At 50.1% G+C, this 25,706-nt stretch overlaps 3 protein-coding genes across 14 annotated transcripts in view; 2 read left to right on the top strand and 1 right to left on the bottom strand.

The window, feature by feature from the left end:
* The window catches only part of NXN (nucleoredoxin), a 179,623-nt gene extending 176,321 nt beyond the window's left edge, over positions 1-3,302 (top strand). For 6 of the 7 annotated variants that reach the window (XM_055367082.2, XM_031003187.3, XM_063700897.1 and 3 more), the window contains one exon: positions 1,439-3,302. In XM_055367082.2, the coding sequence (XP_055223057.1) occupies positions 1,439-1,621 (183 nt within the window). In that variant the 3' untranslated portion in view covers positions 1,622-3,302. The remainder of the gene's footprint in view (positions 1-1,438) is intronic. The other variant, XM_055367084.2, reaches the window with a different exon arrangement.
* Positions 2,698-25,706, top strand: part of GLOD4 (glyoxalase domain containing 4) — a 42,262-nt gene continuing 19,253 nt past the window's right edge. The window contains exons 1-5 of one of the 6 annotated variants that reach the window (XM_055367087.2): positions 2,698-2,931; positions 3,470-5,920; positions 16,413-16,513; positions 23,596-23,645; positions 25,364-25,484. In XM_055367087.2, the coding sequence (XP_055223062.1) occupies positions 25,392-25,484 (93 nt within the window). In that variant the 5' untranslated portion in view covers positions 2,698-2,931; positions 3,470-5,920; positions 16,413-16,513; positions 23,596-23,645; positions 25,364-25,391. Of the gene's footprint in view, positions 2,932-3,469; positions 5,921-13,292; positions 13,430-16,412; positions 16,514-20,057; positions 20,185-21,599; positions 21,725-23,595; positions 23,719-25,363; positions 25,485-25,706 lie in introns of those variants that run through there. The other 5 variants (XM_055367085.2, XM_055367086.2, XM_055367088.2 and 2 more) reach the window with 5 other exon arrangements.
* MRM3 (mitochondrial rRNA methyltransferase 3) lies at positions 9,981-20,004 on the bottom strand. Its single transcript, XM_004058214.5, has 4 exons — positions 19,657-20,004; positions 19,007-19,251; positions 14,256-14,423; positions 9,981-10,956 (listed from the first exon to the last, which is right to left on the bottom strand). The coding sequence occupies exons 1-4, from the start codon at positions 19,968-19,970 to the stop codon at positions 10,421-10,423; spliced, it is 1,263 nt and encodes a 420-aa protein (XP_004058262.1). The 5' UTR covers positions 19,971-20,004; the 3' UTR covers positions 9,981-10,420.

Here is a 25,706-nt window from a genome sequence, read left to right as displayed (position 1 = left end):
AAAGATGGCTGCAGCACAGCAGGGGCCGGACACGGGTGGGGGCGGCCTTGAGAGGTGTCAAGTCTGGAAGGAGCATCTGCAGGTTTTCTGTACGCCAGGCACGGAGCCGCATAGTTCACCTGGGCTGTCTCCTTCGCTCCTGGCTCTCTGGCTGGGAACGTAGTCGCTGTCCTGTTTCACAGGGGAGGGAGGCAAGGTTCAGAGTGGACGAGGGGCTGCTCCAAGGCAGTTTGCTGGCTCCCGTCTGGCTGGGCTGGACTTTGTGTCTCCAAAAAATGTACAAAAATTAGCCAGGCATGGTGCTGCATGGCTGGAGTCCCAGCTACTCAGGAGGCTGAGGTGGGAGGATTGCTTGAGCCCAGGAGGTGGAGGCTGCAGTGAGCTATGACTGCGCCACTGCACTCCAGCTGGGGCAACAGAAAGGGACTCTATCTCCAAAAAAAAAAAGTAGCTCCCTTACAAATCCTTTCTCCTTGTCTTTGGATTTCTGTGTTTGCCTTGGTGTCTGCATGAGGCTATGTCTGCTATTAGGGAAATTCACCAGGACAGCTGCTGGGAATGTAGGATAAAGTGCCAGCTTCCTTCCCAGATAAGTAGTGAGGCAGCGTAAGCTTCCACAGTACTTAAGCAGTGCTGTCTTCTGAACTGGCTGGCTGTGCAGCTCCTGTCCTGCCTGAAACCACAGGGGTGGGAGTTGGAACACAGCGAGCTGTCTCTGTTTAAAAACATTCCAGAGTTGAAGTTCAGATTGGCCTCAGATAACCCACAGTGGGGCTGCAAATCATTGACGGTTACAAAAATAAACAATCAGAGGCTATGACATTTCTAGACTGGCACGGTGGCTGACGCCTGTAATCCTAGCACTTTGGGAGGCCAAGGTGGGCGGATCACCTGAGGTCAGGAGTTCGAGACCAGCCTGGCCAACATGGTGAAACCCCGTCTCTACTAAAAATGTAAAAAATTAGCTGGGCGTGGTGGGCACCTGTAGTCCCAGCTACTCAGGAGGCTGAGGCAGGAGAATTGCTTAAACCCGGGAGGTGGAACTTGCAGTGAGACGAGATCGTGCCACTGCACTCCAGCCTGGGTGACAGAGTGAGACTCCATCTCAAAAAAAAAAAAAAAAAAAGAATGTGACATTTCTAAAATGCTGAGGACGTATTAAAATAGTGTTGATGCTAATAAATACATAAATAATTAAATACAGATGACTTACCTAGTGGTTTGCAGAGCGGATGCAAAGAGAGAATTTTACAAAGCAGCCCCTTCCTCCAGAAGGCAGGGCAGGGTCCCCTCCTTCCCAGGCTGGGAGCCCCCTGCTTGGGAAATGCCTGCTCTTCAGGGTGCGGGAGCTACCACACCTGGGGAGACTGGGCCCAGGGGACTCTCCCCCTCCTTTCTTTAAAACTTCTTGGTTTTCTCTCCCTCCTGACGGCTTCAGGATGACATGACTGACTCTCTGCGAGATTACACCAACCTGCCTGAGGCTGCCCCTTTGCTCACCATCCTGGACATGTCAGCCCGGGCCAAGTACGTGATGGATGTGGAGGAGATCACCCCCGCCATCGTGGAGGCCTTTGTGAATGACTTCCTAGCAGAGAAGCTCAAACCGGAGCCCATCTAGCGTGGCTCCGGCCTCCTGAGACGTTATTTAAAACTCAGCCTTCTCCTCCTCCCCCTCCTTCCTTCCGCCCTTGGACTTACCCAGCGTGCCCCGAATCCCACCGCCCAAGTGTCCACCCTCTCTGTGGTGCCTTGTTTCTGCAGTAAACTCCTCAGCCAGCACCCTGGGGTGCGGAATCAGCAGCGGCAGAGTCCACCGTGTTTGGAGACTCTGTTTGGGAGCACGGGATGGCCGGGGGCCCGGCCAGAGCGGGGCTGCATGGCTTTCGCAAAGTCACTAGCTTTTGGTGAAGGATCTGCCAGGGTGTCCGGGGCAGAGTGAGCGTGGAGGGCCGGTGGGTCCCGCTCGGGCTCTGACTCTGACGTCGGCACACACAGCCCCGGACGGCCAGAGGGGAACCGCCGGGTGACACCTGCGTGGAGGCTGAGCTGAGAAAGGGCCTCCGCTTAGAGCTGCGGTTGAGGACATCCTTTTCTAAGTGACACAGTCTTCCTCGGTCTGAGAGAAAAGCAGCCCACTCTTGTGTTCTCAGGCAGGGGATCTCCAAATGCAAAAGGAAGCTTGTAGAGGTTTTTTGGGTGAGAAAAAAAATGTAGCTAAGGTAATGGTTCATATAGTAACGGCTTATTTTTACGGAGCTCCCACCTCCTGATGAGATCATACAAACAGCTCCCACGATCCTGAAATTCTGTTAACGAATCCTTCTCTTTGGACATCTTCCCAAGAAACTTAGCCCTGAGTCCTAGGAGGAGCACCTCTGCACCAGCATGGACCTCTCCACCCAGCTCTGTGCCCAAGGCCCCTGGTCTCTGCTGAGGTGCCCACGCCCACGTTCGATCACCCCTGCCATTCCCTTTTATTTTCTTTTTTTTGAGATGGAGTCTTGCTCTGTCACCCAGGCTGGAATGCAGTGGCACGATCTTGGCTCACTTCAACCTCCGCCCCCAAGGTTCAAGTGATTCTCCTGCCTCAGCCTCCCGAGTAGCTGGGATGACAGGCGAGCGCCACCGTACCTGGCTAATTTTTGTATTTTTAGTAGAGACGGGGTTTCACCATGTTGGCCAGGCTGGTCTCGAACTCCTGACCTCAGGTGATCCACCCGCCTTGGCCTCCCAAAGTGCTGGGATTGCAGGCGTGAGCCACCGTGCCCGGCCCCCTTTTCTTTTCAAAGCAGAACTACAAAGATGAGAAATTACCAGAAGCCTCGCCTTTTCCTAAGCACCAGCAGAAGGAGCTGTGCCCCGGGATGGAGTGAGGGTGGAGGGCGCGTCAGCCACGGGTGGGCCTTGTGTCGCCTTGTATCGGCCCAGGTAGGTTGTTGGCCTCTTACTTGGGCTGACCTGACCCCCGAAAGAGAAACAAACAACTCTGTTATCAGGATTGGGGATGGACGGCTTTGGCCAAGCGTTTTAGCCTCATTCACTCAGGTGTCAGGGACTTTAAACCACCCTGGGCCTTACCCCTGGCCCCACTCAGCACTCTGCCAGCCAAGACCATTGATTTGGAAAATCCGGTCCCCGCCCGCTAATGAGCTGTTGACACTGTTGTTCCTTGCTGAATTGGATTGCTGACTTGTAGTTCAGAGGCGTACAACTAGTTGGCGATTAGACTTGTTATGTGATGTTACCAGCCTGAAATGCGATCACCCTGTAGGAAATAAAGCAGGCATCTCTGGACCTCATCCACCCTGGGCCTTTGCTGTCCTTGATCACAAAAGTTGTTTTTGCTTGTGGTCCTGTGCTCTATCGGGGCGGGCAGTGGAGGATACCTGGTAGCTGGGAGCTGAGTCCCAGGAGTTTTGAGACCCCCAGGATGTAGCATCCATCACATCTTCTTGGTTTCCGGCAGCCAGGAAGCTCATTTGGATGACCGTGGCAGAGGCAGATCCCTCCTGGAGCCCTGGCCACCGTCTCTCCTGGTTTGACTTGGCCCTGGACGGAGGGTGAATCGTCAGATCGCGTACCTTGCTGTGGACATTCTTGCCCATTTCCTCCCTCCAGGGGAGCCGAGTCCTCTGAAGCCTGAGAAAGCTGGTTGGGAAAACAGGAGGAATCACGCACGGGTCTCCTTGTAAAGAATGGGCCAAGTGTGGGAGCTGCGTAAACCCAGCTGGTCCCAGGCTCAAGGCTTCTCTGGGAATGCTGCCAGAGTCTCCCTTAGGGGTCGGGGTGGGTGGGATGAATGTGGCCGACCTGAATGTGGGAGATGGCAGGATTTCTGTCCATGTATCGTGATGGCCTCGGAGGAAAGGTGGGTTCTCTTAGCAGCTGCTTACCTTTGGGGCAGAAGGAACAAAGTCCAGCGAGGGGGTTGCCCTAAGTCACTGCAGCTGGATTCTTGACACCAGAATTCCCCTTTTGGAGTAGGTCTGTAGCTTCCTTAAGACCCGTGGGGAAGGTTTACTCCAAAGGTTCAGGTTTATACGGTGACTGCTTTGCAGGAAACCGTTAGGGAAGAATCACTTCTGAGTGTCAGGGATCGATAGTGAGAGGTCGTAAAGGCCACAGATGCAGGCGAAGTGGGTGGCATGATAATCCCCGCCAAGCAGCTCCACCTTCAGATTCTTGTTGCTAATTGGAAGCAGGTTCAGCACCAGCTGTGGCATATTCAAGGGCTTCCTCTGGCAGCCAGGAAAACCAGGCCCTGCAGGTGGAGGCTGGGGGCGGCTGTGAAAACGCCACTCTGGAGTTCCCAGATTTGTGTTTACCACAGTGACTTCCAGATCCCATCTACTCATCCTCACAACAGCGATGAGGGTTTTTTTTTTTTTCTTTTCTTTTTGAGACAGAGTCTCGCTCTGTCGCCCCGGCTAGAGTGCAGTGGCACGATCCCAGCTCACAGGTTCAAGCCATTCTCCTGCCTCAGTCTCCCAAGTAGCTGAGATTACAGGCGACACCACCATGCCTGACTAATTTTTGTATTTTTAGTAGAGACGGGGTTTCGCCATGTTGGCCAGGCTGGTCTCGAACTCCTGACCTCAGGTGATCTGCCCACCTTGACCTCCCAAAGTGCTGGGATTACAGGCGTGAGCCAGCACAGCCAGCCTGTTGTTGTTGTTGGTTTTAACCTGTCTCCCCAACATTAAAAATCTGTTTAAGAAAAAGGGTATGTTTTCCACATTGAATTCCTAATTGGGAAAAAAAATATTAAAAAAAGAGAAAAGGGTATGTTTGGGACCGGCACATACAGCAGATGAAAACCAGCTTCTTTTCCAGAACGAGGTGACTTCCTGCTCTTGCTTTTCGCCCCTTGGTACGTCCTTGAAATCAACGGCCATCACTTACCAGAACGCAGGGAGCGAGTGCTGTGTTGGCATCGGCCAAGCTTCAAATAGTAATTTTCAGCCAGACTTTGTTTTTTCCTGTTGCCTAATTAAAGACACTGAAAAGCTGTTCTCCCCTCCTGCTGCCTTGTTCTAGGACAGCAAACTGAATTCAGCAACAATACAGACGGAGCCGGATGTGGCCCAGGAGCAGATCCGCGGGACCTAACACGGTGTTGCCCCGTGCAGCTTAGGGAGGAAACGCAATGTGTGAGAGGACACACGTCTAGGAACCCTGCACACTGGGAAGCGTAGTACCGGGAGGGCCCTGAGCGAGGGCACACGCTGTTGACGGTGCCATTGCCCCGGGCAGGCCCATGTGTTGTGCACGCTGTGGGTGGCTGTGCACACAGGCCCGCAGGTTCAGGAGTAGCTCTGAGCAGGGGGCTGTGAGCTCAGAGGATCTTTCCAGTTTGCCCCGAAGCAGCTGGATGAGAGAAGTGGGCACTTGGCTACACCCCTCACTGCTGCCGCCAGCAGACGAGGGCACACGCCCTGCTTCCTCCAGGCTGCGGCTGCACAAGGGAAAATTCTTTGGGAACAAATAGCTGTTGACCAGTAGCTTCATTAGTGCTGGGACTATAACATGAGGGCGTTCTAGGTACACCTCGTATGTGAGCGCATGAAGACGGGTAAGTATGCCTACTGCCATTTTTCAAGGCATGTGTCTCACCCCCTTGGTGCTTTGGGACACTTCCCAAGCCCGAGAATGTTAGGAGGTTTGGGTGGAACTGCCGGGTTTCTGTTAAACGATACACAACTCATGAAAGACTCTGTCCCCAGGTCTGTAGGCCAGTGTGCAATCCAGAGGAGAGATGGCCTCCAGTCCGGATTCCGGGTGCTTATGCCTCACTCACATGAGGAAGTCACCCACAGGTGCTAGAATGAAGATACAGTAGGAGACGTGATCTCAGGGCCAAAAAATCCATCTCTCTTGAATGTCAGAGGACATGGAGGCCCTGCTTGGCAGGCTTGCAGTGAGTACACCCCGCCCTCGGCATCTCAGAGGAGTAGGGAAGGGAGGCTGAGGCCGGAGCTTGCTGCAGCCATCGGCTCCTCTCTCCCCAGCCTTGTTCCCTGTTCCCTTCCTGCATTTCTTTTTTTTTTTTTTTAAAGACAAGAGTTTCACTTTTGTCACCCAGGCTGGAGTGCAGTGGTGCAATCTCGGCTTACTGCAACCTCCGCCTCCCACGTTCAAGCAAGTCTCCTGCCTCAGCCTCCCAAGTAGCTGGGACTACAGGCGCCCGCTACCATGCCGGGCTAATTTTTGTATTTTTAGTAGAGACAGGGTGTCGCCCTGTTTGCCAGGCTGATCTCAAACTCCTGACCTCGTGATCCGCCCGCCTTGGCCTCCCAAAGTGCTGGGATTACAGGCGTGAGCCACCGCACGCGGCCCCCTTCCTGCATTTTGAGGAAGCAGCAGCCTTGGTCATGGCCCATAAGAACTCGGACTTCAACTGAAAAAAGTGGCTCTTCCCTACACAACAGTCCAGGAAGCCGGATATTGGGAGTGTGGTGAGAAGAGAACTGACCCATCCATAAGCTATTCCTGATTCTCTGTCACTCTCAGCTGTGGAGCATCAAGCAGGCTTCCTGAAGCTTCGGGAGGACCTGGCTTCAGCTGCTGTCTCAGCTGCTCGAATGTAACATGGTTCCGTAGTTGAGACTTTAGTCATCCTGAGCAATAAACCAGCTCATCCACTGACTTGGCTCCTAGCTTATTACATGTGTGCACTCCCTGCACTGATGAAAACAGGAAACATGGCGGGTGCAGTGGCTCACGCCTGGCATCCCAGCACTTTCGAGGCTGAAGCAGGAGGATAGCTTGAGGCCGGGAGTTCAAGACTAGCCTAGGCAACATGGCAAAACCCCATCTAAAAAAAAAAAAAAGAAAAAAGAAAACAGAGGAAACACAATCATGGAATTTTTAAGGTGGCAACATGTTTTCTTAAAAACAGGTAAGCCTGTCAGGTCTGCTCCTGAGGGAGAGGTAGCTTGGTCAAGAGGGCAGCCCCAGGCCCTGCAGTACAGCTGGTGATTTTCAGCCCAGAGCCCTGGAACCTTGGATGGGGAGTGTGTCTGAGGCCTGTGCGTGGTAGAATGGCAAAAGTGGGGCTAAGTGTGGCCCGGCGTGGCTGGTGCGGACATCTGGGGTTGCTGTCAACCCCGGGGCAAGCAGCGGAAGGTCCCAGGTGAACGGCAGGTCCCCAGAGGTCTGTTTCTCCTCTGGACCTTAATGACCAGGCTCCCAGCCAGGAGCCAGCGGCTGGGGCAAGGGGAGAGTGATTTCAGCGCTCTCTGCCCCGAAGCAGGAACTGAAGGGCCAGCCGGTGGGCACCCAGCGTGAGCTCCAGGCACATCTGGACACCTATGCTTTGCCCAGAGTTGCTTTTCTCAGAGGCTGCAGTCACAGGGAAAAGTTGTGCCGGTCTTTCCTGCTATTTCCCGTTCGTCCACTTTCGCCTCCGTTTTTGTTCCCATGTCTTCCTGTACTCCGGGTTCTTTCTTCTGAGGTGGTCTGGGACAATCTGGATGGGTCTCCGGCTTTAACACCCTGGAGCACAGACAGCTTGCAAAATGCTCTCCGGTGGGGGGAGACTTCACTCCATCCTCTTTTCCTCCCTTTTCAACGATTTAAATCCAGGAAAAAATCGCAGCCCCGCCCTTCAGCACTGGGGTGGTTTTGGAGGTGTCGCCTGCCACCTCCTGGCAGACGCCACTGTGACAGCTACGCCACCACACAAAGGCGCGGGAGCGTGGCCAACATCCTGACAATGTTCGTCTCTCGGCCAAGCAATGTTTTACTTGTCAAATGTGGCTCGTTTTTTATTCCTGTTTACTGGGGAAATGGTGACAGAACAAATGTCGGCCTCAAAACTGAGAATTCAAGGTAGTGATTTTCCGGAATCACTCAGCAAATAACAACCATCTGCTCCCCTGTATTCACTGAAGAAAGGACAATTTGCCTCCCTCCTGCACCCTCCCTCATCCCTACTAAATTATACCCATGAATATATAAAGTGAACTGAAGGCACCGCATATAAGCCACGGACTCTAAAGCAAAGGGATGTAAATTTCTTTTCCCTCTCACACCCAGGATAAAATGGGCTTAGAATTAGTTGTCAGTGTTGGCCGGGCACGGTGGCTCACGCCTGTAATCCCAGCACTTTGGGAGGCCGAGGCGGGTGGATCACGAGGTCAGGAGATCGAGACCATCCTGGCTAACACGGTGAAATCCCGTCTCTACTAAAAATACAAAAAATTAGCCGGGCGTGGTGGTGGGCGCCTGTAGTCTCAGCTACTCGGGAGGCTGAGGCAGGAGAATGGCGTGAACCCGGGAGGCGGAGCTTGCAGTGAGCCGAGATTGCGCCACTGCACTCCAGCCTGGGCGACAGAGGGAGACTCCGTCTCAAAAAAAAAAAAAAAAAAATTACTTCCCAGTGTTTACATTGCTTTTTCTAAACAAGGACAAGGTAATACATGGTTTATTCTTTCACTGTTATTTTGTAACAAGAGTCAGTGGGAGTATAACCCGGGGAACAAATCCCAGGAGATTGGTTTTAGGCTGGAAAGATGTGAGCTTCCTTTTCGTGACTCCTGCTTCTTGAGCACTGTCCTGAGGTGTCTGGGGAGACTGGAGTGGGATGGATTTGCATTCTCCAGGCCGCCTTTCCGCCTGTCCTCTCTGCACCAGCCTTTGGGAGCAGTGTTGGGGGGACACTTGCATCGCCCATTCATGTGGAGCTCTGGGCAGGCCCAGAGCACAGTGGAGCTCCAGAGCAGATGTTCAAATATTCAAATGTCAGCCTGCGAGGACACTGTCCCTGCAAACACCCCTCCCCCAGGGGAGAGCAATCCCAACCTGCCCCTTGGCACGTGAATCATGCTTGGTCATTTGGTTTTACTAGGAAGAGGGAGTTTGATTAGGAAGTTGGGGGAGTAGAAGAGAAAGAAGGTTTCTCCTGGGCACACCAGCAACACACTTGGCCTCCCTGGAGTGAGCAGTGTCCAAACCATTACGGGAGCCGCTGGGCAGAGGGGTGTGGGGAAACACTTCCTGTGTTGTCTTCAACTCCAACTCTGTGTGGCTGCAAAAGCAGTGCTTTTTTTTTTTTGAGACGGAGTCTCACTCTGTCGCCCAGGCTGGCGTGCAGTGGCGCAATCTCGGCTCACTGCAAGCTCCGCCTCCCGGGTTCACGCCATTCTCCTGCCTCAGCCTCCCGAGTAGCACCTGCCACCACGCCTGGCTAATTTTGTGTATTTTTTTAGTGAAGACAGGGTTTCACCGTGTTAGCCAGGATGGTCTCGATCTCCTGACCTTGTGATCCGCCGCCTTGGCCTCCCAAAGTGCTGGGATTACAGGCGTGAGCCACTGCACCCGGCCTCCCAAGGTGCTGGGATTACAGGCGTGAGCCACCGCGCCTGGCCAGCAGTGCTTAAGAGTCCCATATTCCACCCACCCACCCCATCCCCACAGTTCCTTATAGATACACTGATGACCATCAGCACTTGCCCTGACCCCCTGGCTACATCCTGGTTTGGCCGCTAGTAGGTAAAGATCCAGCTTGCCCTGGGCCCTGGAGGGGCTGAGAGAACAGAAGGGTCCTGCCGCTGTACTGTGGGCGTTCATTCTCAGAACCTTGGCCTCTAAACATTGGGGGATGAGACGTAAGTAGGACTAACACAGGGAACCAGGAAACAGTGACACTTTCCTGACACATGCAGGGTGAGGCTGCTGATTTTGAAATTCAGTTTTCCACATAGACTTCCGTCTCTGCAAAGTCCTCAAAAAGGTATCTGCAGAGGTGCCAAGAAGGTCTGACACGGCCTGTTGAATTAAGCCGTTTCTATGGATACATAAACAGTGGCTCAGTGAAGCCCTGAACAATCTCAAAGACAGACCATCTGAGCCCAGAGCAGACCTGCTGGATGCCATGAGCGTAGCCCTCAGCTTCCTGGTGTTCCCTTAGCCACGTCCTCGTTACCAGGCCAAACGTGACAGGTACTGTGACACACCAACCACACAAAACAACTTACTAACATAATCTGCTGCTCATAGTTTATTTTCCACCAACCAGTGATGAGCTGTGAGTGATGTGGCTGTGACCTATAGCTGGTGCTTGGCGATTACAAACACCCACCAGCTGGTGGAGCAGGCACCTCCCTGCCAGGATGACGCTTCAGGAACTTTCTGGGCACAAAGTGCTTCTTGGTGGACAATTTTTAAAAACACACAGAGCCACGTGGGTCACCTATTGTCACCAAGAGAAAAAAGAACCTCAAAATCAGTGACGCGACAGGAAGAATTCGGACCTGTTCTTTCTGAGGAAGTTCTTATTTTTCCTGTAACTATATGACGGCATCACACCTTCCTCCTGAACACGGGGGCCATAGTCACTGACTCCGCCAGCCTCCCACCAGTGTGCTGGTGTAGGAAGAGCTGCAGACGTCCTCAAGCAGAAGTCACTTCTGCGTCCTCAGTGGTAACTCCTGTCCCTGCTCAAGTCCTCCGCCCTCCCCCGCAGCTGTCTTTTCCCTTCGAAAAGCAGGATGCTTGCCGCCATGGCCGAGTTGAGGCTGTCCACACCAGGCACAACAGGGATCAGCAGCCTCTTGCCACCAGTGCTCTCGGCCAGCTGCAGGGACTCCAGGCTCACGCCGTAGGTCTCCCCGCCAATCACCACAGCTGCCGGCGCCTCTGTCCAGTCCGAGTCGTAACTCTGAACCTCAACATGAGGCAGCCAATCTTGACTGGCTCCGGTTTCTACATCTTCCTCTTCCTCATACTTGTGAAACTTCATCACTCGTTGATCACACACCCAGCCATGGTCACTAGCTTTATTAGACATCTCAGCCTGGGCATAAAGGCCACAGTTGTCAGCCACATAGACCCGAGTGTCAGGGGGCAGGTAATTGGGCACGGTTTCCCATTCCAGATTATTGATAATGGGCATCCGGAAATGTGCGCCCATACCCGCCCGGAGCACTTTGGGCTCCCAGGCATCCACACAGCCTGGAAAATAAAAAGACAGGAAACAATCAAGATGTTACAAATCTTCCCAGACCAGGGGACTGTGGAGTAAGTCTGATCAATTTTGGATCAGGAGATAAACCAGTTCTTCTATGATAGCTTTCTTGAGGGCTGGGACCTTCTGCCTCTCTTTGACAGCATCCAGCAAAGCGACTATAGGAGTCATTCCTGCTAGTGCTGAAGATATTTTATTCATCCCTTCACCATCCCCCATTCACACGTGCCAGACACTGCACAGAAGATGCAAAGATAATGAAAGTCCCCAACCCCAAGGAACGCACAGTGTAGTGGGTAGTGGCGCTGGGGTGGTATTAAACAGATGGCTACAGTATCAGTAACTGATGTAAAAGAAGCACCAACACAGTCATAGAAAACCCACGGACAAAGCAGGGCGATGAGGAAAACCATCTAAAAGACCACCACACTGAGATAAAGGCCCAGGCAGAGGACAGAGCTAGGAGAGGAAGCGGGAGAGTGGCGCAGCCTAAGGACTGCAAGCACGGTGAGCCGGCCAATCAGTGGTGGTGCTGTGGCAGGCACAGGAGGTGAGCCAGCCAATCAGCCGGTGGGGGTGTGGTGGCACAGTTGAGCTGGCCAATCAGCGGGTGGGGGGGTGTGGTGGCACAGGAGGTGAGCTGGCCAATCAGCGGGTGGGGGTGTGGTGGCACAGGTGAGCCGGCCAATCACTGGTGGTGCTGTGGCGGCACAGGAGGTGAGCCAGCCAATCAGCACATGGGGGTGTGGTGGCACAGGTGAGCTGGCCAATCAGCGGGTGGGGGTTTGGTGGCACAGAAGGTAAGCCGGCCAATCAGCGGGCAGGGGTGTGGTGGCACAGGAGGTAAGCCGGCCAATCAGCGGGCGGGGGTGTGGTGGCACAGGCAGTGAGCCGGTCAATCAGCGCTGCAGCTGTAGTGGCACAGGAGGTGGGAGGTGGGCAGGCCAACACGGAGGAGGCCTCCTATGCGAAGCTGAGGAGTTTGGCATTTTATCAGAAGACAGTATCATGCCATTGAGGGATCTTAAGCAAAGCAGTGACAGAATCAGATCTATAGTTTCATCAAGACCCATTGGGCTTCAACGTTCAGTCTGCACTGGAGCAGGGAACGCCCTAGAGATGAGGAAATGAGGCAAGAGGCAACCCCGGCAGCAGCCTGCGACGCCTGGCCTTTCCCAGGGGCTGCTCCTCACCCCGGGCAGGCTGGGAGAGCGGCCGCGGGTGGGGCCTCACAGTGACTGCGTGGCCTCCCACCCTCCCCCGCACAACTTGTTAGCGCAAGTCTTCTCCTGACGAGTTATTTTAAAAGTTCATTTGTCAAACCTCGGGATAGACGAACCAGGCAAACCAGATTTTAAACGGAGAATAAGACACAGAGGATGTAACAGCGCCTGCACCCCCAACCACGGGCTTTCCCTCTCCCTGCAGGAAACCAGAGATAGGCCCAGATGTGTGAGGGGAGCGGCCGAGGCTGACCCCTCTGCCTGGAGGGGAGAAGGGAAAGGGGAAAGGCGAGACTCCTCCCGTCATCCTCATGTCCTGGATACTGGGCACCACACCAAGTATTTCCTACCTTCTTTCCCTATTTCTTACACCCCAGCCATCAGTATCAATGTGAAAACCACACTGCTTGGATTATTTAGATTTATTTCCAAATCCCACAACAGCTATCAGAGCACTAAATAATGGGGCGAGTAAGCGGGTACTGATCACGGAACCCCAGCACGTAGCTCTCACACTGGCACAGAAACGTATTCTAGCAAGGCGTGACTGAGAGAGTTGTGAACAGCAATTTAGGCAAGTCTCAACAACGGGTGCCACTATTAGTTTACTTTTAATGGTGGCTGGGGTGTTTCTGATGAATGGTACTCTCTGTCCCCTCCACCTCCCAAGGTGTAAGAGACATTTTAGGCGTGCTCCAACTGTGAGGAAAGTCTGTTTAGAGCCAAGCCTATTAATCCCTATTTCTGATGACAAGAGACAGAAATGTAATGAGGCGAATTTGTGTGCAGGGCATATGACCCACGCTGAGGCTAAGGGAATCTAAGGGAAACGGATCACAATGACATTAGGATTCAGAGCTGCTGACGTCATTCCTTTCATAGGATTCAGAAGTCAAGACTCAGGAATGGCTCATATACTCAGCAATTTGGGAACTCAAGATCATTACATAAAGAACCAGAAACCAAGTGTTAAAATTGGCATCTATTTCTTTTCCATAATCGATGTGAAGTTCTCTAACAGCCTAGCAGGTTTCATGATAATTTTAAAAGATAATAAACATGGCTGGGTATGGCGGCTAACGCCTATAATCTCAGCGCTTTGCCAGGCCGAGGCAGGAGGATCCCTTGAGCTTAGGAGTTCCAGATCAGCCTGGGCAACACAGCAAGACCCTGTCTCTACAAAAAACATAATTTTTAAAAAAGAGAATCAACATTGACTGAATTCCTCGTGTGGCAGGTAAGGTGTGAAGTAACTTCTGTGCATCATCTCACTTAATCCTCACAGTGACCAGGGAGATTCTGTTATTCCTCCCAGCTCACCAACGAGGAAGCTGACACTTCAGGGACTACTGCTCAGGGACCACAGCTAGTGAAGGCAGACCCCAAGATCCAAAGCCGTGTCTGCCTGCCCAGAGCCCTAGCTCACCTAACAATGGTCGACTTGGCTGGGCGTGGTTATTCATGCCTGTAATTCCAGCTACTGCTCAGGGACCACAGCTAGTGAAGGCAGACCCAAGATCCAATCCATGTCTGCCTGCCCAGAGCCATAGCTCACCTAACAGTGATTGACTTGGCTGGGCATAGTTGTTCCCGCCTATAATTCCAGCACTTTGGGAGACTGAGGCAGGAGGACTGCTTGAGTCAGAGCCAGTTCAACACCAGCCTGGGCAACATAGTGAGACCCCATCTCTTTAATTAAAAAAAAAAAAAAAAAAAAAAAAGACCAGACCAACTAATCCACCCGGTTTTATTATTTTTTTGAGAGGGAGTCTCACTCTGTCGCCCAGGCTGGAGTGCAGCGATGAGCTCACTTGACATGTGATGAGCTTTGACATCCCAGGCTCAAGCAATCCTCCCACCTCAGCCTCCCAAGTTGCTGGGACTGAGTACAGGCACACCCCACCACACCCAGCTCATTGTAATTTTTTTTTGTAGAGATGAGGTCTCACTATGTTGCCCAGGATGGTCCTGAACTCCTGGGCTCAAGTGACCCTCCTGCCTCGGCCTCCCAAAGGGCTGGATTACGAGTGTGAGCCACTATGCCTGGCCTTTGATGCTCTTACCTTTGGTGAGTAACACTTTGCTGCAGCCTGCCCCAGCTGCAGATCTCAGAATTGTCCCCAGGTTCCCAGGGTCACGGAGATTGTCACAAATCAATAATAAAGGCAGTGAATGCTGAAGCTGAGTCTTTGGATATGTCATCTTAACATGGTCAGGTTTGGCAAAAATCCCTGAGGAAACAAAACAGATGGTTTACTTGCCTGGTGTGGGCACGGGGAATAGTCTGACTTTTCATTTACTTATCAATCTTGATATGGTCTTAGTTACATAAAAATACAGGAATACGGGCCAGGTGTACTGGCTCATGCCTGTAATCCCAGCACTTCGGGAGGCCAAGGCGGGTGGATCACCTGAGGTCAGGAGTCCGAGACCAGCCTGGCCAACGTGGCAAAACCTCGTCTCTACTAAAAATACAAAGATTACCCAGGCGTGGTGGCGCATGCCTCTAGTCCCAGCTACTTGGGAGGCTGAGGCAGGAGAATCGCTTGAATCTGGGAGGTGGAGGTTGCAGTGAGCCAAGATCACGCCACTGCACTCCAGCCTGGGCGACACAGTGAGACTCCCTCTCAAAAAAAAAAAAGGAAAAAAACAACCACAAATACATTCTGATTGGCAAAATTCAAACAACATGAAATTCTACCAGTACCACTCTCCTCCCCCTCAACTGTTCTGTTTTGGAGTGTATCCTTTTAGAACTTGTTCTATGCATCTACCTATATATATGCACACCTGTCCACATATAAATGTGTTTTACATTCCGTGTCATACTCTGTATTATTCTGTAATCTACTTATTTTATGTAACAACATATCTTGAACTTACCACGTCAATATGTTTGAAGCTACTTTTTTCCTTTAACTACTGTAAGCTATTTTATTTTGAGACAGAGTCTCACTCTCTCACTCTGTCGCCCAGGCTGGAGTACAATGGTGTAATGCTGGCTCACTGCAACCTCTGCCTCCCGGGTTTAAGCAATTCTCCTGCCTCTCAGCCTCCCAAGTAGCTGGGATTACAGGCACCCGCAACCACACCCGGCTAATTTTTTGTATTTTTAATAGAGACGGGATTTTGCCATGTTGGCCAGGCTGGTCTCGAACTCCTGACCTCAGGTGATCCACCCTCCTCGGCCTCCCAAAGTGCTGGGATTACAGTTGTGAGCCACCATGCCCAGCCTCTATTTTGTAGTATGAATGTACCGCAGTTCATTTAGCTCTTCCCCTATGGACTATTAAATTATTTGAATTTTTCCCTGTTACAAATGCTGCTGCAATGGGTATCCCTGTAGGACCGTCTGTCCATGTGTCTAAAAATTTCTCCAGCATAAATACCTGTGAGTGAAATGGACAAATAATGTGTGTGCACTCTTAACGTTCACACAGGGTCTTTCAGTTTATTCACATCAGGAACTCATAAATACCTGTTTTCGGCTGGGCGCAGTAGCTCATGCCTATAATCCCAGCACTCGGGGAGGCTGAGGTGGGCGGATCACAAGGTCAGGAGTTTGAGACCAGCCTGAACAACATGGTGAAACCCCGTCTCTAATAAAAATACAAAAATTAGGCCAGGCACGGTAGCTCACACCTGTAATCCCAGCACTTTGGGAGGCTGAGGTGGGCGGATCATGAGGTTAGGAGATCAAGATCATCCTGGCTAATATGGTGGAACCCCGTCTCTACTAAAAATAACAAAAAAATTAGCCGGGCGCGGTGGTGGGCGCCTGTAGTCCCAGCTACTCGGGAGGCTGAGGCAGGAGAATGGCGTGAACCTGGGAGGCGGACCTTGCAGTGAGCGGAGATCACGCCACTACACTCCCGCCTGGGCGACAGAGTGAGACTTCGTCTCAAACAAACAAAAAAAAAAACAAAAATTAGCCAGGCATGGCGGCGCATGCCTGTAATCCCAGCTACTCAGGAGGCTGAGGCAAGAGAATTGCTTGAACCCAGCAGGTGGAGGTTGCAGTGAGGCAAGATCGCACCACTGCATTCCGGCCTGGGCAACAGAAAGACACTGTCTCAAAAACAAAAAACAAAACAAAACAAAACCTGTTTTCCAGCTCAAACCCTTCTCAAAAGCGGGTCTATCATTTGTTTCCATTTGTCCCAATGTGATAGAAAAAACAGCATGCCGTTATTTTAACTTGCCTTTTCTCTGATTACTAGAGAAGCTAAATACCTTACTGACTGACTGCGATCTTCTTCAGTGAATTCCTGTGCTCCCTTAACTGTCTTGTTTCTACAACCTGTGCCCATCTTCCTACCAGGTAGGCTTTTAAAAAATAGTTTATAGGCTTAAATATTTAAAAAAACAATTATTAGCCTGCTATACTGATTTATCTTTCCTTTATCACTCATTTTAAAATTCAAAGTACATTCCTAGGAAAAAGAATATGAATTTCAAAACTTGAACGCATCAAAGTAACAACCCCTTTTTCAAATACACTGGCTCAGAAGCACTGTCTTAGGGACATACTCTGCAAAACGAAGGGGCTGTAGGTGCAGTGAACGCTTGAGTCACTTCCAAGGCCTCACGCTGGAGGTCCAGAAGCCTGGGAGCTTTAGAATGGGTACAGCCACTTACTGATGACCGCTCTGTCCTCAGTCTAATACAAAGGTGTAAAATGGGGTCTGCGACTATCTGGGAAAATGAAGACCCTAAGTGGCCTTCTTAGTGGAAAATTCTCTCCTTATTTAATAATCTCTACATGATAAAATTATATATACATTATATAATAATCTACATTATATAATCTCTACATTATTCGTCTCTAAAGTTTTATGGAAAGAATTTAAGGGAAAAGAGAAAAATTGGAAAAAGGCTAATAATATCAAAAATGGCTTTGAGTACATGAAATTGCTGTGGTATAGATGAAGTTATTCACATGGGTGTATCACATATCCACAAGTTTCTTTTTGAATCACCATGTTTACTGGTAGAGGTGATAATGATAACCTTTTAGTAAACTTTTTTTTTAAGCCAAGCACTACCCTAAACTCTTTATGTATAATTATCAAATATTCAATCCCTTTGTAGTCTGCTCCCAAGGGACTGTAGTTTTTTTGAATCTTACTAGTATTTTGTCGTATATGATTGCTACAATAAATGGGCTACTGACTGAAGTGAGGAGATGAATGAAATGGTACTTGTACTGAAACATGATACAATCAAAGATTTAGGATTCTTTCTAAAAGATGGTGCAGGTAAAAAGCCTATCCACCACTGAAGGCAATGGAAGGGTATTAGGTGTCTGTGTGCTGTGAGAGAGCCTCCACTGCGGAGTCACAGATGGCCACAAGCCATTCAGTAGGGCTGGGGACCTTAGAAGTCCTTTACTTCTACTTGGATGTCTGTGGTGATGAGAACCCACTATACAGAGGCCCTACTTACGTCGCTGGATTCTGGGGAGTGTCTGTCTAAAGCCTGACAGGTGCTGCCAGTTCCTATCCATTTCTCCCTTATTCCTTGCCCTCAAATCTAAAATATAGTAACATAAGGATAAGCCAGGAAATGATGAAAGCAGGTATGATGATGAAGTTCAAGATGGGCTGGCCACTGTGAGCACACCTGCCCCAAGTGACAAGCACAAGTTCAAGATGGGCTGGCCACTGTGAGCACACCTGCCCCAAGTGACAAGCACGGTAAAAATGAATAACACTTTCACTGAAGCATGGAGTGTGGATTAGAGGGCTGTAGCTAGTGAGAATATGGTTACTTAGCATGAGTAATTCTAGGTACTTTAGTAATCCAAGTCCCCATCCTAGGATCTAAGAGCTGTGAGTGCAGAGGCACAGATCCCTGTGACTCACTGGGTTACAGAGACAAGAGATGGTTCCCCAGAATCTCCTCTCTCAGCAGTTCAAGGATTCAGTTTTCATATCTTAAAACTCCAATGTCAAAAACGTATGAAAAACTTATCTTCTCATATTTAGACCAAAGACTTTGTAACTGCTAATCGACATCGGAGTTAAATAAGGTTAAGTTAGATTCAGCCAAATGAAGAAACAGACTAGAAGACAAGGTTCTCTGTTTATTGGGCTAAACGGGGCAGTAAGTTGTGGCTTGTACCTCGCTTCTTAGATATGCTTCTGGAATAAGCAGTTTATTGACAGTTATCACCACATTGGCAGAGGTTTTGCAAAAATGAAGGGCTCAATCTTTCAGTAAATGCTTTCTTAATTTTTAATCTGACATAGAAAGTTGAAGAAGTAATCTAAAAAATAGAAGGTTTGAGGAATAGTGGTTCTTCCTAGAGACCATAAAGAGCCACAACATAAATGATAGTGAAAAACGGTTTTCAATTTCTATTGAAAATACTCTAAGATACACAGGTTTGAGAATTATATTTTTCTAATTGTAACATTTTGAATTTCATTTCAATGCTGCTGTCCTAAGACAAGTATGAGAAATTAATCCTAGGTCTCCACACCTTAAGATACACTGTGTAAGGCCGGGAACGGTGGCTCACGCCTGTAATCCCAGCACTTTGGGAGGCCGAGGCAGGAGGATCACTTGAGGTCAGAAGTTCGACATCAGCCTGGCCAACATGGTGAAACCCGATCTCTACTAAAAATACAAAAATCACCTGGGCGTGGTGGCAGACGCCTGTAATCCCAGCTACTGGGGAGGCTGAGGCAAGAGAATCCCTTGAACCGGGGAGGCGGAGGTTGCAGTGGGCCGAGATCGCGCCACTGCACTCCAGCCTGGGTGACAGAACAAGACAAAAAAAAAAGAAAAGATACACTGGGTAATCACTAACCCATTATTCCTTGTGGCGTTACGAGGTCGGACCAATCCTTGATATCCTCAAATTTCACCTTAATGAGGCTGACACCTTTCAGCTTATCGACTGGCAGCTCCTTTAGGTATTCTAGACGGCTAAAGAAGAACATTTTTGGCACAGCTCCAGCCTTGAGAGCGTCTGAAATGAGCCTGCGACCTTCCAGCAGGATCTTCCCTTGTTTTTCCCGAAATGGCCTGGACTTTACTATTGTCATTACACTGCTGTAGATGGAAATAAAAAAAAAAACAGGTAACTATCAACATCCTTGTTACTGAGACACGCTTAGTTGTAACAGAAATAAAGAGCTACAGAGAGGGCCGGGCGCGGTGGCTCACGCCTGTAACCCCAGCACCCTGTAATCCCAGCACTTTGGGAGGCCGAGGCGGGCGGATCACCTGAGGTCAGGAGTTCCAGATCAGCCTGGCTAACATGGTGAAACAAAAACAACAACAAAGAGCTAAGGGGAAACAGAAGCTAATTCCAAAAACGCTTATTCGGCCCTCTGTGCATAATACAAAAACCAGCGGGCTGTACTGGAAGAAGTCCTCCATCGAAAGGAGGTTAAGGTTCCGCTGTGCGACGGGAAGGGAAACGAGAACATTCCACAGGTTCAAGAACCACATCACCTCAGCCTCCTGTCCCCGGGATAAGCTTTATCGTAGCGAAGCCCAGACTCTTCCCAGGTGCTGGGAGCGCGGGATGCGGACTCCTCGAGCGGTTGTTTCTCTCGTTGCTCCTGGGCACTGGCCTCAGATGGTGCCTTGCGGGGCTGCTTCCCAGGAGCGCGCTTCTGTTCCACCACCTCTCCGGAAGGAAACACCACTTTCACTGGGCTGCGCCGCAGCGCCCGGACCCAGCGCCTCGCGTCAAGGTCCCAAGCCTGGACCACCTGCAGCAACGGTCGCACGACAAACCTCGCCGGTCTCACCAGCGCCGCCATCTTCCCTGAGACCCGGGCTGCGTCACGAAAGCGCGCCGTCGGCGGCTAGTGACGTCACGGCCCCGTGGCGCCCTTCGTGGACTGGGCTGTACCGTGCGCGTGACGGCTGCGTGCGACGGGAATCATGGCTGCTCGCAGAGCTCTGCACTTCGTATTCAAAGTGGGAAACCGCTTCCAGACGGCGCGTTTCTATCGGGACGTCCTGGGGATGAAGGTGCAGGCCGGGGCCGACAGGGGCTGGCGCGCGAGGCTGGAACCGGCGCCCGAGCCGGCCCTGGCGGAGGGAGGGGAAAATGGGTGTGTCGTGAACCTAAGCCGGAGGGTGTCCGACCTTAGGCCCTGCGCGGTGTTCAGCTTCAGGAGCGTGGCGAGTCGCCGTTGGGGATCATAGGCCTTGGAGAAGGGCCTAACACGATTAGTCCCCGCGGTGTGCCCACGCACGTCCTTTCATTTAAGCCACTCGTTAACGTTTATTGAGCCCCGCCCTTGTGGAGCTTACTGTCTACCGGAAAAGACGGTAAATAAAATGTTATATAATGCTTTCCAGTTAATATTTGTCTTTTCCGGTTTGGAGCCTTTGATGTAGATAAAATCAGCATATTCAGAGTTCTGCTTCTATCAAGGCTGGTCTGAATAGTCCGTTTCGGATACTCAGTCTCTGAATATATGCTCCAACTCTCAACCCATCTGCTTTTCAACAGCACCCAGAAGCGGTCTCTCTCGGGTCCTGAGGAGCTGTTATTGCAGGATTCAGTTGGTTGGGGAACTGGGTTTTGGGGACCTCCTTTGATAAGCCAGGGAGGTAGGGAACACACCACTAAGGAAGACTTGAAAGGTGCAAGAGCGCGGTTTAGTGTATAGACGGTGCAGTAGACGGGGATCTGAATTCGTCAGGTCATTTTTAAAATATCTACTATTTTCAGGGTACTACGTTGAGTTTTGGCAACAAAGGTGCAAATGACCCTGATATATATCCTCCATTAGAGCTCATGGCCTGGGTTGGGGTGGGAGTTGGAACTGGATTTGTACGTAGATGCTGGTAATGGAAGTCAGAATTTGATAGTGAAAAACCACCAAACTTTCGATAGCAGAAACCACAGAGCTGTCCCTTGTTAGTATTTCCTCATCGATCAAAAGGTTGTTGCAAAGATTAAACACGTGCCGGCGCGGTGGCCCACGCCTGTAATCCCAGCACTTTGGGAGGCCAAGGCGGGTGGATCACTGGAGGTCAGGAGTTGGACACCAGCCTGGCCAACATGGTGAAACCCCGTCTCTACTAAAAATACAAAAATTAGCCGGGCATGGTGGCACACGCCTGTAATCCCAGCTACTCGGGAGGCCGAGGCAAGAGAATCGCTTGTATCTGGGAGGCGGAGGTTGCAGTGAGCCGAGATCGCACCATTGTGTTCCAGCCTGGGTGACAAAAGCAAAACTCCGTCTCAAAAAAAAAAAAAAAAAAAAGATTCAACACCTTATTATATGTATAGTATTTAACATATCGGTAATAGTACATTATATAAGTGTTAGCCACTATTATAAAAATACAAAAGGAGAGGTTTTCCAACCTGGGTGATGAGGAAATAATTCATGTAGACCTTGTATTCGAGTTGACTTTTTTTTTTTTTTGAGGTGGAGTCTCGCTCTGTCGCCAGGCTAGAGTGCAGTGGCGCGATCTCGGCTCACTGCAAGCTCAGCCTCCCGGGTTCACACCATTCTCCTGCCTCAGCCTCCCGAGTAGCTGGGACCACAGGCGCGTACCACAACGCCCGGCTGATTTTTTAAAATATTTTTAGTAGAGACGGTGTTTCACCGTGTTAGCCAGGATTCGAGTTGACTTCTAAAGATAGGATATCCACAGACAGATGAGAGGAGGAGCTACATAGTAAAACTGAAGAGCCAGTGTGGACATGGCACATGTTTGCGAAGCCACTGGTTTTATGTGCCTTTAGTTGAGGTTGCTTAGTTGAAGTTAAGGAGATGGGATATCAGGATGGACAGGTCGGCATTGCTTCTAATAGTATCTTGAATGCTATGCTAAAGAATTTGGATTTTATGCTGCAGTAAGATGGGAGCTCACTTACGTTCTTAAACAGGGCGGTGATGGGATCAGAGCTTTGTGCTTTAGGCATGTGCTTTTTTGGTGATATTAAGGAAGGATATCAATAAGGATTTTTTTATTTTTTATTTTTTATTTTTTTTATGTTGAGACGGAGTCTCGCTCTTTCACCCAGGCTGGAGTGCAGTGGCGCAATCTCGGCTCACTGCAAGCTCCGCCTCCTGGGTTCACACCATTCTCCTGCCTCAGCCTCCCGAGTAGCTGGGACTACAGGCGCCCGCCACCACACCCTGCTAATTTTTTGTATTTTTAATAGAGATGGGGTTTTACTGTGTTAGCCAGGATGGTCTCGATCTCCTGGCCTCATGATCCACCCACCTCGGCCTCCCAAAGTGCTGGGATTACAGACGTAAGCCACCGCGCCCGGCCAATAAGGATGATTTTTAATAGTCTGAGCGAAGCGTTGGGAACTTCAACTGGCAGGAGCCGTGGTAATCAAAAAGGAGGGCTAAAGCTAACACGTTGAGAGCCCGCTCTGTGCAGGGTTCTGTGAGATGCTTTCATAACATCCATTCCCATCACATGTTAGGAGACTGAGACTCAGATTCTAATTTGCTCAGAGTTACACAACTACTAAATGACAGAATTCCAAATCAGACTTTTGTTTTTTTTTGAGTTTGAGTTTTGCTCTTGTCACCCAGGCTGGAGTGTAATGGTGCAATCTCAGCTCATTGCAACCTCTGCCTCCCCTGTTCAAGCAATTCTCCTACCTCAGCCTCCTGAGTAGCTGGGATTACAAGCGCCCACCACCACGCCTGGCTAATTTTGTATTTTTTGTATTTTTAGTAGAGATGGGGTTTCACTGTGTTGGCTAGGCTGGTCTCGAACTCCCGACCTCAGGTGATCTGCCCACCTCAGCCTCCCAAAGTGCTGGGATTACAGGCGTGAGCCACGGTGCCCATCTTTTTTTTTTTTTTTTTTTTTTTTTTTTAAATTTTGAGATGGAGTTTTGCTCTTGTCACCCAGGCTGTAGTGCAGGGGCGCGATCTCGGCTCACTGCAACCTCCGTCTCATGGGTCCAAGTGATTCTCCTGCCTCAACCTCCTGAGTAGCTGGGATCCCAGGCACACGCCACCATGCCTGGCTAATTTTTGTATTTTTAGTTGAAACGGGGTTTCACTGTGTTTGCCAGGTTGATCTTGAACTCCTGACCTCAGGCAGTCCACCCACCTTGATCTCCCAAAGTGCTGGTATTATAGGCGTGAGTCACTGTGCCCGGCCCAAATCAGACTTCTTTAATGCTGAAGTCCACACTTTTTCCCACTGCATAGCACTGCTTACCAATCTAAATAGATTTCACAACTGATTTGGTAGCCTGACCCTTGGTGTCAAGCTGTTCGTCCTTCCACTGCTTCTATCCTGGGAGAAGTGTAAAGCTCATTTGCTTTTGTTCTTTTACAAGTAAAGCTTATAAATGATAATGTTTGTGTTTTGACATTTTAGTCTGTGCTAAAGACGCTGTGAGCAGTACTAGCAACACTTCACAATTTATTCTAAATCTCACACCAGGTTCTGCGGCATGAGGAATTTGAAGAAGGCTGCAAAGCTGCCTGTAATGGGTATGATACCTTGTTTCTTAAAATCTCCTTTAGGCTCTGACTACAGCCGGATAACAGAAGACAGTTTCTCAAAGTGAGTATAAAGCAGTGGAATTAATTAAGGAGGCAGTAAATTAGGGAGGCAACTTCAGGAGCGTCGGGAACACATACTCTGTTTGTCTGCACTCTCATAATGAGTATAAAGCAGTGGAATTAATTAAGGAGGCAGTAAATTAGGGAGGCAACTTCGGGAGCATCAGGAACACATACTCTGTTTTCTCTGCACCCTGATACAAGACTTGTGGCACACAAAGGGATTCTCCAGCTCTCTAATACCAGCCGGCTGTTCTGTTATTTAATTGATTCTGACTCTACCTGGAGTTAATGTCAGATCCTGCAAGTTAAGGGCTCAGTCCCAGAAGATTTTCTGCCACGTCAGGCGCTGGTCACAGTCTGGATCTCCAGGATTTCCGATGACCAACTACAAGTCAGGGCTCCCGCTCCTGCTTCCTTGGGTTTGATAGTCTGCTACAGTGGCTCATGGAACTAAGGGAAACGCTGGAAACACTTACTTACATTTACTGGTTTATCATAAAGAGTACGAGTCAGAAATGGCCGGACAGAGGAGATACACAGGGCAGGGCACGGGGAGTGGGTGGCAGAGCTTCCATGCTCTTCTGGGCAGGCTCCAATCCAGCACCTCCGTACGTTCAGCATCCCAGAAGCTCATGAGTCTCATTGTTCAAGCCTAATAGAGCCCGGTCTCCATCCCTTTCCTTCCCAGAGGTTGGTGGATGGGACTGAAAGTTCAGTCCTCTAATCATTTGTCTTGCTGGTGACCAGCCCCATCCTGAGTCTATGTAGAGGCCCCACTCTAAGTCGCTTCATTAGCATAAACTCAGGTGTGACTGAAAGGGGCTCATTATGAATAACAAAAGATATTCCTATCAGGAAATTCCAGAGGTTTTGGGAGCTCTGAGACAGGAACCAGGGACAATGACCAGATATGGTTCATATTATGCCACAAATGCAAATAAGTCCATGCTCTAGATGAAGCAGCAGCTTTCCAGTATCTTTTTTTTTTTTGAGACAGAATCTCACTCTGTCACCCAGATGGGAGTGCGGGGTCATTATCCTGGCTCACTGCAACCTCTGTCTTCTGAGTTCAAGCAATTCTCCTCCCTCAGCCTCCCTAGTATGTGGGACTATGGGCATGTGCCACCATGCCCAGCTAATTTTTGTATTTTTAGTAGAGACGTGGTTTCACCATGTTGGCCAGGCTGGTCTCGAACTCCTGACCTCAGGTGATCCTCCCGCCTCGGCCTCCCAAAGTGCTGGGATTACAGGCCTGAGCCACCACGCCCGTCCATCTCTTAAGCTTAGTACTGCGACAAGTTGGAACAGTCCAAGGCCTATTAGGAATTTCGTGCTTGTTGATTGATAGTCAAGGAAATAACAGGTCAGTTGGAGAACTGTCTTTAGGATTCTGTTCCTTGCTTTACAGAAAAGGTGAACAAATCTTTCCTTCAGGTAGATGCTGGATAGTCTTTGGAGCTTGTAGTAGGGTCCCATGAGCACTGCCCACAGCTGCTTTCTGTACCATCTGAGGTCATCTCATCCTTAAGACAACTTTTAGGACCAGACAGGAATGCTCATCTCTCTGTGCCCAGTAGTTCTCTGGGGGTGGCCTGAGGCTGATTTGTCTGTGGTCACTGAGTTCATTTACTTTTATTTTCTAGGCCTTATGATGGGAAATGGAGTAAAACAATGGTGGGATTTGGGCCTGAGGATGATCATTTTGTCGCAGAACTGACTTACAATTATGGCGTCGGAGACTACAAGCTTGGCAATGACTTTATGGTAAATACCGTTTTTTTCTAGCAGATTTTTGGCAGGGGGTAGGTGGCTGGTTGTAAATTTGAGTAGAGTGCCAAGGGTGTGTGTGAATGAAGAGATAACATTTGAGCAGAGACTCAAAAGAGGTCAGGGAGTTAGCCACATGGATATCTGGGGGATGCGCGTTCCAGGCAGAGAATATTCTGGCAAGAGCCGTCAGGTAACATCTGGCGTGTTCGAGGAGGT

Source organism: Gorilla gorilla, chromosome 19 (assembly GCF_029281585.2).
Source record: "Gorilla gorilla gorilla isolate KB3781 chromosome 19, NHGRI_mGorGor1-v2.1_pri, whole genome shotgun sequence".
In the NCBI taxonomy this organism is placed as follows: Eukaryota; Metazoa; Chordata; class Mammalia; order Primates; family Hominidae; genus Gorilla; species Gorilla gorilla.
Note: the sequence above shows the minus strand (reverse complement) of the source record. Positions and strands in the feature narration are given on the sequence as shown.

Excerpts from the sequence above, each read along its gene's own strand:
- MRM3 (XM_004058214.5), bottom strand. The coding sequence starts at position 19,970 with ATGGCGGCGCTGGTGAGACCGGCGAGGTTTGTCGTGCGACCGTTGCTG. Across the intron at positions 19,252-19,656 it reads CCCGGGGACAGGAGGCTGAG|CAGTGTAATGACAATAGTAA; the intron begins GTGATGTGGTTC and ends TTCCATCTACAG. Across the intron at positions 14,424-19,006 it reads AACGCCACAAGGAATAATGG|GGATTTTTGCCAAACCTGAC; the intron begins GTTAGTGATTAC and ends TTGTTTCCTCAG.